Raw genomic sequence first — 13,745 nt, 5'->3', positions numbered from 1 at the left:
AAAAATAGAATAAGCTGCTTTGTTTCGATTTCAGCAAAATAATTATTGCATCAAAATTTCTTGTTAAACTGCAAACCAACATGTGCTTTCATGTGTGATTTTATTCATGGAATCCATCATTGTTTAGTGATTACAACATTTCCCAGTGAGGTGATGACAGTCTATGTTGACTACATTTACCAAAGTGCAGGCTGATTATATTTCTATTAAACTGTTACAAAACAATTACCAGAAACAATTACGATTATAATTAAAACTTCTTTCACCTCAACCCAGATAATGTCTTCCAAGCATTTAGCTTTCAAGTTAATGAACAAATGAAAAAGGATAACTTACAAGATTTTTTGCATTTGAAAGTATTAACACACCACTGCCTTTAAATTATACTATCAAAAGAATTATATGTGTGTTGTATGTGAATAGAAAAAACAGAGAGCAATTTCATACTTTATGATTGTCTAAACATAGACATTAAGAGGTCATGTCAAAGCCAAAATTATCTTTGTAATGTATCCTTAAAGATCAGTACAGATGAGTAATTTTGATGTGAATAATTTGTCTATATCTATTGAATAATCAACATAGATTCAACACAAGAACTATTTTGAGCCTTTTATTAATATGTTTGCTTGGCCTTTACACTTTAAAAGCACATTCACATCTTTTCCCTCATTCCAAAACATAACAACTCTTCAAAAATAAAGGTGATTTTTATGTTCAGCTTTTATAGAAGAAAACTGCAGTTAATAGGACCAGTTATTAGCAGAAGTATGGACACTTTTCCTGAATTCTTTCTAATATCTTTTGTTATCTCTTCTATGTATAAAGTATTCAGTGAAGGGTACAGAGCACATCAAAATGTTTCTGCATAACTAAACTGTATTGCTCTTGTCTGTTTGCAAAAGATGGGCATCTGTATTGCCCCCTTTGAGTGTGGCTATGACCCTGTAAGGAAATAGGTCAAATTTTCAGGGAGTTTAAACTCTAATAAGAAAATGGTGAAACAACAACATCCTATAAGACAGCATTTGATTGGGTCTTTGGTTGATCAAAGAAGCAGGAATTATATTCAGCTAGGAAGACAGAAAAGACAGCTTGGATTTCGAAGATAACTGAAACAAATTGATAGATGAAGCCAAATGAGGACTATGCCTCTTCAAAGTCTGGTCTTAGATGGGTTCTTTGAAAATCTGCTATGCTTTCTTGGCCAGAGATTTTACTAGAGAAAAAAAAAAGAAATATTATTTTTCAAAATTAAAAATAAATATTTCTGAAATCATTAGAGACGGATTGGGTATGCCAGACCAAAGGACTTTCTAATAAATGTCAATCTTCAACAATACACTTAGGTGTCATAAGGAAATGATAAACACCGTGGCCTATGTTGAAAAAGTTTGGCTTTAGAAAAATAATAAAATTCAGAACACTTTTTACCACATAGAATTACAATTGTCCAACCCCAAATTTCCATCCCTCTGTCTTTTGTGAAGTACTAACACGAGGTCTTGATAGCTGGGACATTTTGAACAGCAACACAGTGATCTAAACTATAAAGAAGGCCGAATGATGAGCACAAAAAGCACTGCTAGAAGAAAGAGTAGAGAGTCAAACCCAGAGTAGCCAAATCCTTTTTTTGGTCCATAAGATCAGCAATAGTAGAGGTAACAGAGTAGAGCAGGAGGTGTGATTAACGTCATAAAAATTCAGACTTTCTTAGTGTTCAAGGTAGTCAGTCCATCGTCAGTGGATGCTGGTCATAGGTGTGTGGGTAGATTAGCCTAAGGTCGGGAATCATAAACAGCAATGACACATGGAAGGGAAATGAACAACACCTACAATTTTCAATAGGAGTTAAATTAAGGAGGTTTTGTATCTCTGTATCTCTTTCCTAATTTCCTTTCCTTTTAATCTAGATACCTGAGTCATCTTCTTTAGATTAACCAATTTTTTAACTCACTACTTTCCAAATTAATTTGGATGATAATTTTCTAGATTTAGAAAAAAAAAAACTTGGTTAGATTTTACAATAGCCACTTTATAGACTTCCTAGGAATCTTGTGCTAAAAGTTACATAGACTTCAAAGAAAAGGGAAGAATTTATGTTACTGTACTTATTTCCATTAGTACACTTGTACACATACATGAAGATAAAAAGTATAGGCTTCAAAGCAGAATTTACTTACTTGCTATATTAGTTATGTTGTTATAAGGAAAAATATGAAGCTAATAAACTGGTAGGAAAACATCCGTGAATATATAATATTTGTGTCTATGTATATGAAATAAATACCTTTAAGAGAAAATCAAAAAAGCCCAGGTTTTGTTCATTGTTAGTCAGATTTTTTTCACTGTGGCCAAAACTATCCAACAAGAACATCTTAAAGGAGGAAAAGTTTAGTTGAAGCTTATTATTTCAGAGGTTCAGTCCAAGTTGGCTGGCTCCATTGCTTTGAGCCTGATGTGAGACAGCAAATCATGGCGGAAGGATGGGTAACAAAAGCTTCTCAATTCATGGCAGCCAGGGTAGCAGAGAAGCCAAGGACAAGATATTGTCTGTGGCCACACCCCCAGTTACCTATCTCCTCTAACCACACCCTACCTGCCTACAGCAGTCCACCTAGGAGTTCATTCAAATTAATCCATAAAATGGATTAATCCATTAATGAAATACAGCTCTCATAAACTAATCATTTTATCTCTGAATGTTCCTGTATTAACACATGATCTTTTCAGGGGACACCTCATATCCAAACCATAACAATTATTTTCCAAGGATGACCCTTGTAATTATTTTTAACCTTTGTTAAATCCACCAGCTCTTTTCCTCTTCTGAAACAAAGCTTCATCTCCACAAGTTTTCCCATTGTCACTCCCTGATGTGACCAGGCCTTTTGTTCTGTACTCACCATTGTTACTATTGTTGAGACTTCAACACATTCACAATGAAGAGCACACTGTCTCCTTTTTGTATGCAATAATAGCACACATTTATTCAGTCCTGAATGGTTTGCAAACTATTTCCAAAATATAAGCTTTGTTCATTCTCACAGCAAATCCCAGAGGTAGATATTTTTATAAATACTTTTGTATAGATGAGAAAAGAGTAACTTAATGTGCTTAATCACCTGATCAAAAGGCCAAAATATAGTCTTAAATCAAAGTCCATAGTTCCACTGGTAACTGAACTAGCAATGAAATCCTGACCTCTGATAGTAGGGCCAGGGAATACCCCATCCTACCTTCTTAGTTTCAACAAACTATATTATTTGAAGCAGTAAAATATAAAAATGCATAGATACACATTTATTTAGAGAAATAATTATTATTACTAACTTAAACAACTTACAGGAACAATATTTGCTAACTTATACATATTTTTATCAGCATTTGTTGACTCACATATTACTCATATCTGAAGTTTTATGCTGAGTCAAAAATTATATAATCAATGCTTATTTTTCTTCTAACTTGCATCATGAAAAAAAATGAGGAATGAAGAACCCAGACTCTTTTGACTCTATAAATTATCTTTATTGCCATAAAACTTCAACGAATAAGCTCTAAATATAACATCTTTTAAAATTCAAATCAAATGATGGAATGATATTCTGGTAAAATAACAATAATCAAAATGAATAGAAACACCCAACTTTTAAGATAGTTGTAAATGCGTGGGAATAAGTTAGAGAAGGAGAAGTAGGAGATGATCTCATTTCTTCAATATCCAGTGCATCCCGATACTTTTAGAGGAAATGAAAACCAACCACCATGGGAAATAATTGCTGCACCATCAGCACGATTTCCGTCAGGTGAGCTTCTGTAAATGCAGTGCACAGATCCTGGCAATTAGAGGGGATCCTGTAAATGAAGTGTGTGGCTTCACTTGTCGAGCACTTATTATTGTCAAGTCACTATACTAACAGTTTGATTTACTGCTACAAACCCTGAAAGTCTGAGAAACATTCATCCTAATCTTAGGAATGAGAAAACTGAAGCTCAAGAAGGGTGTATCATTTCCCCTATGCACAGCATCACAAACCCATTAAATGGTGGCACTGGACTTGGAACCCAGTTGTCTGACACCAGGATTTATGCTCTTAACTATTGCAGTTAATCACACCTGCCAACCTCATGTAGGCTTTAAAATTTCAGAGAATTGTTCACATAAATATGTCAGGTAAAGTAAACATAATTATTTTTGTACTTTTGTTCTCAGTAAGGCTCTTTTTTCCCCTGTTTTCCCCTTAGGTTTGAATTTATCAATAAGACTCCCTTAGGTTTGTTCTAGTACAAGATTGTTCTATTCTCCTTCCTTGAGTGAACAATTTCTATCTTATACATGATTTTTGCCCTTTGTTTTTGATGCTTTCCTTTCAGAGAGAATATCCCTCTTAAAAAGGACTGCCTATAAAATAAAGGAGTAAGAAAGATCCATGTTTTTATATAAATCTTTATTTATATACTACTACCATTTAGATTCCCTAATTTTTGCTAATTACATTAAATAATGAATATGCTAACATGCAAACCCCCATAGACATGTGTACACAATTTACATGATCTAACAAATTCAACTGAAAATATAATATTACCTTACCTTCTAACATGCCTTAAAACATACAGAGTTTACCCAGTCATGGTTTTTCATGGTTTATCCAAATGACTCCTGAGCAAGTCAAGGTAGTAGTCATTTGCTTTTTTCCCCCTAGAAGCTCAGAAGAAGCAGTTGGAAGAGACTATAGAGCTGATCCAAGATGAATGTGTGTCAGAGAATGCAGATCACTCTACAGAGGAGCCTGCTGAAGGAGGGCAAGATGCGGATGGAGAAGAGATGACTGATGGGATAGAGGAGGACTTCGATGAAGATGGGGGTCATGCGCTGGTAGGAACTAATTGTTTGGTGAACACATCCACTGGGTAACAGCACCAGCATGTTAGCAACACATTCATTCTAAAATGAGAATTAAATCATTGGGGGCTCATTTCTTCTTATATGCATATATTCAAGGGAACATCAGTATAGTGCCTTGTGCATAATAAGTGCTCGACTTCAAATATGAGGGTGTAAAAAATGAATAATATAAATATTACATATTTGCTTAGGAATATCTAAAGTTCCAAATGAAATGTCTGAAATACTTTTATTCCCAAATGCTCAATTATGAAAGCGATCTTGCATTTGTACAATTAGAAATTAAATGTACATGGACATAATATGCTGGTGACAAAAGACTATTTACTGAAGACACATGGCTCCTCCTTTAATAGTGTCACTCATAAATGACAATTGTCTCTACTAGTTGTGTGGTCAACAGGCCTCTGTATAGTCTTTTTACTAAGATGACCCGTGAGTGTGTGTTGAGCTCATCATTTCCAGTGTCTGTGCTGCTTGGTAATCTGTCATTATGATCTGGGAATTTAGATATGACTTGGTTTTTTATATTTTTTTCCTCTCAATGTTCTAATCACTATACTGCTCATTTCTAATCACCATTTCCTGCATAAACACACAAGGGACTTGGTAAATATGTGCTGATTAGGCTGTTATTTCTCATATTTTATCAACCATGAAATTAAATATACTATCTCAAAGGACCTGACTAATAAAACAGTACATGGGCAACTGTGTGTGTGTGTGTGTGTGTTTGTGTGTGTGTATCTCAAATACCTATAGATTGATGATATAAAACTTAGATTATCCTAGGTACTACAGCTTCCAATTTATTTTAATACCTATGTTACTTAAGAAATTTTGTAAGATATCTGTCACTATTGTTCTGGGATGGTAATAAACTCATTCACAGTTGTAAATACAGCCTAATTTTACAGAATTCTATACTGACTTCGAACATTCCAGTTCTACCTAAATTTCATGGCAACTTTAAACTTCTCAAATATGAGCTTTGAACAACCCACTTCTATTTCTACAAAATTCTGCTAAAATTTGAGAGACTTAAGTACCATTTTTAGAATTAGATTAATTTCAGGACTATGTTCATTAAGCACTAGAATGAAGGACAAAGAAACTCCTCAGCTTTAATTCTACAACAGGACTTCTTCAACTCATTTTAATCCAACTTCTGGTTCAGCATTCCATTGTGGCTCGTCTTCCAGGAGGACTTTATGTTGTCATTCCCAATGGATACCTCTCTGGTTTTATTTTAATTTACTTCTCAGCAGGATTTTACATAGCTAGCCTCTTCTGTCTCCTGAGAAATTTTCATAATTACCAGTCTCTCATTTTCAGTTTCTTATGCTAGAAATGTACCCTTCATATTTTCACTTTAAATACTGGAATAGCTCAGAACAGAATACCAGAGCTTTCCATATTATCTATAGGACAAGGAGTCCTAAATCTACATCATTATTACTACTGCCTGTCCCCACATAGATTTCCAGTAAACTATTGAAACAATATGGCCAGAAAAAGAAGCAGAGGAAGAAGAAGAATTGGGGTCCCTCCACCCCCCACACACACTATCTTATTTTTTTCCTAGTCTTCCTCATTCTGGCAAATAGCATAGCCATCCACACAGATTATTTATTGTTTACCCTGTGCTCCCTGTTCATTCTTTCAAATCATAGCCCAAAGCTAGTTACTTCTCTGTTGCATTCCCAAAAAGGGAAATAAAAAGCACAAATCTTTTCTCTCCTGAAAGACGGCAATATAGATTTGAAGAGCAACAATGCAGTATAATATTCACTAGGAGACAGAAAGGAGAGCTGGCTTCCACACGCCCTGGTGGCGGCTCAAGGCAAATGGCTCTCAAGAATGCCATCCTGAGAGAATGAATGTGAAACTACTACAGGCACAGAATCAAAGCAGATCCAGCAAAATGAGCTGGGAGAATGACTTAGAGTGATGGTCTCCCTTGTGAAACAGGACACAACACAGCTTGTGCAGACAACATCTAGTCCTAACCACCTAGAGAAATGATTTCCATGAAGCAGTCTATTCAGTGAACATTTTGGGAGCCCACTGCATGTGAACTGAGTGAGAAGGAGGAGTCAGGAGAGGGAGAGGAGGAGCAGCAGAAGAAGGGGGAGGAGGAAGAGTAGGGGGAGGGAGAGGAAGAAGAGAAGGGGGAGGGAGAGGAGGAGGAAGGGAGAGGAGGAGGACAGGGAGAGGGGGAAGGAGGAGGACAGGAAGAGAAAGAAGGAGAAGAAAAAGAAGGCAAAGAAAACTAAAATGATTACAAATTATTGCTTTAAGGGTGGAATGCAATGTTTGAGAAAAGGGTTTCTTTTGTGTCAAGTAGTTTAGTGTCTTTTATAGAGAAATGAACTGATTTTCCTCATCTATAAAAAAATAGACTCAGAATTGATAGTTTATACAAAACTAGTCAAGGCTAAAAGACTGTGATTCTGTCATGATCTAAATCCATAAACTTTATTAGTGCATAGAAATCAATATTCAAATTTACTTAAAATTGAACTATGTGTATTGATACACTAGGCATACAGTGTCAAATCACTACTATGTTCCTATTTCTCAATAAATCTATTAGCTAATCTTTATCAATGGATCACTGATGAATGGCACTGAGACTTGTTCTTTGGGAATAAAGAAGGAAAATCATGTTTTTCCCTCAAAAAGGATTGACTCACTGAAGATAAAGGTCACAGACCAAAATACAAGATAGTATGAATGGGGCAGTGGGAGTAAGGGCAATAGGGGAGATATGGCTTACAGGTGAGAAATCACACGTAGCTGGCATGGTCAATAAGGACTTCTTAGAAGTGGGACTGGAGATTCACCTCGATTGATACCAAATTAAAGAAACAACAAGTATTAATTAATGTCAAGGAAAGAATTTAACCTTTGTTGCACTCAGATCATTTTATGGAAGATATATATGAAATTCAAAATGCATTGGATATTTTACATGATAGGCAAATAGGTAGGTAAGTCGATAGGCAGACAAAGAAATATTTTTAAAATAAAACTCCTGTCCAGGTGCTGTGTTGCATGAATGTAATCCCAGAGAGTCTGCAGTCTAAGGCAGGAGGATCAGTAGTAGTTCAAGGCCAGCCTTCGTAGTTTAGTGAAACCCTAAGCAACTTAGTGAGATATTGTCTCAAAATAAAAAATAAAAAGGGATGGGGATGTAGCTTATTGGCAAAGCACTCCAGAGTTCAATCCCCAGTTCCAAAAAGAAAGAAAGAAAGTAAAATTACTAGCAACTTCACAAGCTTTTCTATTATCTTTACTCATTTCCACCAAATTTGTGTTTCTCTTTGTTTAAAATAACATAGTCCAAAATAAAAGTGGTCCATGTCATAACAAAGATACTATAATACTAGTATAATAACATATAATAATAATATATAATTATATATAGTATAATAATATATAATATATATATAATGATAATATATAATATGTAGTATAATAATAATAAGTGCTTAGGACCCTGCTAATTCAAAATGACCAATGAACGTTCCTCAGCTGTGCAAAAAAGGCTACTACAGAGTAGTCTAGAGTAACACTCTAGAACACCACAGAGCTGCCAGGTATGTTATGGAGCTTTGCAGAGGCTAATCTTGGGATTTCCTAAGCTAAATTCTTGGTCAACTTAGATCCAATGCCTTGAGTGCTTGCTTAAAATGATGATATAGATCATCTAGGGAAACCACCCAGGAGTCTGTACTTTGATCAGGCTGAAGTTTAAAACTAAAACATCAATTCACAAAGGAAACTACAGACAAGCGAAATATTTAAATGAATTGGGAGAAGTTGAGTTATTTTGAATTGTACTTGTAATGACTTTTGCTTTTTATTACTATACCTAATCAAATCAGGCAAATATAGTAAGAATCCACAGTAGAATAACCTTGCTGGATTGTATAAATACTTAGGTATGCAAACTGAGTACTACATTGTAATGCATCTTTCAGGATTTAACAAAGCATTCAACTAAGCAGTAAGTCACCTGAGTTTACTAGCTATTGAATTTCTATGCACATTGGGGAAGGTCTGGACCACAAATCTAATTCCTGCAATTGAAGAGAACTCAAAGTAAGCATTCTGGTGAACCATTGAAAAACTGGAATGCATAAAGCATTCTGATCAATATTCGCTTTCTTTATGATCAAAACTGAAAATGTCTCCATCTTTCTAAAACCTTTTGTTCCTTTTCTAACGAAAACCTTCACCTACATGTCCCCCTTATCAACTGTGCTTCAATTTATTTTTTTTTTATCATTTAGACTGAATGCTAGCTAGAGAATAAACAAGAGCTTGTGGGACATGTTCCCCAAAGGTAGTACTACACAAATTCATTAGATGTGTAAATCACAAGGAAGCCAGAAACTGGTTACTGAATCTTTGATTTGGGACATATATTTCAGCAACACATCCAACAACTAGAACTCTGTCAATACATCATATGCTATCTCTCTGTCCTCCTTACAAAAATATTGAGGGCTTACAGAAAACCATTTCATAATTTGGATGGAGTTAGGGATAGTATGAACAACCATAGTGCATGTGTCCCCTACAAATGGCCTGGGCTGGGTGCCTTGATGCTGAGACTTGGGTCAGGGCCATGACCACCAGGTCTTTTCCAGCCAGACACTCCACACCAGAAATAGGATATGGCTAAGCCTTTGATGTTAGGTACAGGTTGTGATAGGAAGACATCTCTGCCACTGGTTTTTTTTACCCTGGAATCCTAGCTCTTCAGAGCCATCTATAATAAGGGCTCCACATCATGATTTAACACTTGCAACTCTTGTAATTTCAATCATTTCCATTTCAGCTAAAGAGCTCTGCACAGCTCATTAGGGCTTTTCCCTCGGAAGGTGGACAACTTGACTCATACAAAAGAGTTCTGTCTGCAGACTGACAGAAGCAAGCCCAAATCCCCGTGTCTTGATGCAGGGTACTTACCTGTGTCCTTGTGGACTCAACGTTTTAATTTATAAAAGGGAATTAACAATAATATTTTTCTGACCCAGTGTTTTAGTGAAAAGTAAATGAAGTCATATCTAAAAGGCCTGTATCAAAATAGGCATTGAGTTAAAAATGTGCTAAGTATTTGCTTGTTGTGTAAATATTTGGATCCTTTTATATATTTTTGATTTATTGTTCTCTTTTACTTCATTTAATTTTGCTAACTGCATGTTGCCATGCCACTCCAAATTAGGTAATAGTAGGAATAAAACTATGGGCTTTATTTCATATTAGGAATAAAAGTACAGGCTTAATATCAACCTCTTCATGTAGTACCTTGTTATCCTCCCCTCAGAATCTCTCCTGGTTATTTCTGAAGATTCCAGGAAGCGTCTCTGCTCTGTTTAAGAACACATGTTATTCAGTGCTTCTCCTACCTGCTCCCCATCTGCTTTCCTCTTGAAGATGCTGTGTTAAAATCTCTGCTACTACCTGTTGTGAGAGGATGTTGCTCTCAGCTAACAGGGTTGCCCCTTCCATCTTCAAAGATGCAACACCCACAAGGTGCAGCTGGTGAAGGGCCCTTGCAGGACCCATGGAGCCAGACAAGACACACCAGATTTCTCATTAAAGTTGGAAAAATGATACCCCTCCTCTCAGTTCCAAGCAGAAAGTTGTCACCCAGAGTAAAACATCCTGAAACCCAAAATAAGAACTTCACTATCAAGAAAAGTGCCAATTGAGCTATTTTGCAATAATTCTCTATTTTTGCCCTTATTGCTCTCTGGCTTCATTTCTAGAGTTGTCAGTATGGTCCTGTAAAACCTAAATCCAGGCCATGTCATTCTGCTTAACACTCTTCTGTAACTGTCTATCTCATTCAGAATAGAAACAGGTCCCCACAATGATCTACAAAGTCCTGGATGACCAGGACCCTGTTATCTCTCTGATTTAGCTCCTGGTTCTGAACCATTTACCTCACATCAGCTATGTGGCCTCCAAATTTGCACCATTCCACCTCAGAGCCTTTGCTGGTCTTCTGAAATGGAAAGCAATAAGGCAGAAGCCAGACATGAACATGAAGGGCCTTGCTGTGCAAAAGTTTCAAGTTCATCCCATGAATTCAAGTAAATAAATCAGGAAGTACCCATATATGAGAGAATTAGAATGCAATACAATCTGTGGGTCTGATGCAAATGTTTCTGGAGTGAGGCAGAAATAAGGTTTCTAGAGGTAGCAAATAAAAATACAGGATCTTCAGTTAGGTGTGCATTTCAGGTAAACATTGAATAATTTCCTTATGTAATCATGTTTCATATATTGCATGAGACATCCTTTCACACACACACACAAATATATATTTTTATCTGAAATTGAAATTCAATTGGCTTCTTTATTAGAAATACAATTGAATACTGACCTTGAACAAATCATTTAACTTCCTTCAGATTGGTATTATTATTTGTGAAATGGAATAGAGTAGCCACCTCATAAGGCTCTTATAAATATTAAATAAGGTTAGCCATGGACTCCGCTTGATCAAATCATGGGCACAAAGTTAGCAAGAAAATTGTAGCATGTGTTATCATTGTCTTAGTTCATTTTATGTTGTTATAACAAAATGTCACAGATTGGGTGATTTATAAAGGAAAGAGATTTTTTTTTTTACTTATAATTGTGGATACTAGCAAATCCAAAAGTATGGTATTGGCATTTGCTTAGCATCTGGTGAGAGACTTCTTTATGCATCATAATGTGACAGAGGACCCATCATGGTGAGATAGAGCAAGCATGCTAGGTTGGATTTCTCTTCCTTTTCTCATATAAGAGCCATTAATGCAATCCTAAGGTCCCACTCTTGACATCATCTAATCCTAATTACTTTTTAAAACTCCACATCCACAAATCATTAGCATATGAATTTAAGGATTAAGTTACCAACACATGAGCTTTGTGGGAGACATTTAAACCACATAATTCATAATCTTCTCATTTTGCAAGTGAAGCCTTCAATGGAACATTACAATATTTCTACCAATATAATCTTCATTTGGAACTTTGTCTCTTTAAATGCCCTAAAATACTCAGACTTATCTAAAAAGTACTTACTATTTGTTAAGAAATTTTCAGGAGGAAACAATTGTAATATTCTCAGAGGACTCATACTTTGATTTCATCTTGTTAAATTTTTCTTTGATTTTATAGTTCCCAAGTTACTCAGTTCAAAAGAATTTAAAGTCTCCTTATGTTTTCTTATCACTGGTGGTTATATGTAGCTTTCATGTTCACTTTTGCTATAGATTTTGCTCTCTGGCTTATAGATTTGGCCATAAATTTAGTAATAAATGGTGAATTGTTTTTTTAAACAATTTGAGCATGTGAGAACCTTCATGCCTTGCATCCTCTTTGGCCATCCAGAGACTTATTCATTAAACAGTGACCAAATATGACTTGTTTTTAAATAACCTTTTTAAACAAAATAATGGCAACTCATTAATGTACCAAATATTGTTAGATGTTGAAGATTCAAAGAAGGAGGCATAGTTATAAAATTTCTGGTTCTATAAATTTTCACTGGGAAAAAGAGGGGAGGGTGGCTGCAACCACTTGTTAATAAACATATTAACAAGACAGTATGATGGGCACAATTACCACATGAATTATGCAACAGAGCATGGGAAGTGAGACGTGAGATGACAGGGCCAATGAATCCGAACATCCTTAATAGAGGCTCTGACATTTGAGCTGTTTCTTGAAGAATGAAAAAGCTATGCAAGGAAAACAAGGGTTTGATGGCATTTTATAGAGAGAGAATAGAATATGTAGGGAAAGATTTGAAGGAGTTTGGTAAGTCTATTGAGAAGTTGGTAGTTTAATTTGTCAAAAGCAATATAACTCAGGATGGCCCTAGGACCTGCAGCATCATACCAGGTGAAAATATCTTAGAAATACAAATTCTCAGGCTCTAACCCAGCCTCACTGCATCAGTAATTCTGAGGGTAGATCCCAGCAATCGGTGTTTTGGCATGCCTAAATTTGGGTGCATATAACATCACCAAAGGTTTTTTTGTTTTATTTTGTTTTGTTTTTTAATATTTATATCAATGACAAGAGCCCACAAACCACAACAACTAAATCATAGTTGGGGGGTCTGAAGATGTTTTAATGTGTAGCCAAGATTGAGAATCACTGGGATGAAGTATATGGTACAGAAGGAAGAACAAACAGACGCTTTACCAAAGAAAAAGTAAACACATAAAAACTCCATTAAAATCATTCATTCTCAGGACTGGGATTGTGGCTCAGCAGTAGAGCACTTGCCTAGTATGCATGGGACCCTGTATCCGATCCTCAGCACCACATAAAAATAAATGAATGGAATAAAGGTATTGTGTCCAACTACAACTAAAAAATAAATAAATATTTTTTTAAAAATCATTCATCCTCAAGAAAATACTAATTAAAACTACAATTAGCCCACCCCTAAGCCCAGAATGGTCAGAAATGACTGATGTCAAATGATGGCAAAGATGTGGAGCAATGAGAGTATAGTATTGCACATAAACAGCAGAGGCTGTCTGAGGGGTAGGGTCGAGGGCAGGGACTGACTTTCCTGCAACATCATTCTGTACTTCACCCTGGTGAACATTCATTTTTATTTCAATATTAAGCTCCTATAGCACACCCTGTGCAAACCTTCTTCACATTTCCAGTTGGAGTCAACAGAATCCTTCATAACTCACAATCACCTCTCTTAGGACACTTTTTGCAATGCTACTACCACTTCTTTTAAGTGTCTGTAACTAAACTGAAAGCCCTCTGAGGCCTGGGTGTTCTCTCTTCACTTTAG

At 35.8% G+C, this 13,745-nt stretch overlaps 1 protein-coding gene across 1 annotated transcript in view; it reads left to right on the top strand.

Moving 5' to 3' along the window:
* Nucleotides 1-6,792, top strand: part of Ralyl (RALY RNA binding protein like) — a 330,570-nt gene extending 323,778 nt beyond the window's left edge. Inside the window, exons 7-8 of the mRNA XM_077801181.1 lie at nucleotides 4,710-4,882; nucleotides 6,586-6,792. Coding sequence (XP_077657307.1) covers nucleotides 4,710-4,882; nucleotides 6,586-6,792 — 380 coding nt within the window. The remainder of the gene's footprint in view (nucleotides 1-4,709; nucleotides 4,883-6,585) is intronic.
* Nucleotides 6,793-13,745: the final 6,953 nt, after the last annotated feature.

This window comes from Urocitellus parryii, chromosome 7, assembly GCF_045843805.1.
Source record: "Urocitellus parryii isolate mUroPar1 chromosome 7, mUroPar1.hap1, whole genome shotgun sequence".
In the NCBI taxonomy this organism is placed as follows: domain Eukaryota; kingdom Metazoa; phylum Chordata; class Mammalia; order Rodentia; family Sciuridae; genus Urocitellus; species Urocitellus parryii.
The sequence above is the reverse complement of the archived record's forward strand: the minus strand, read 5'-3'. Positions and strand labels throughout refer to the sequence as shown.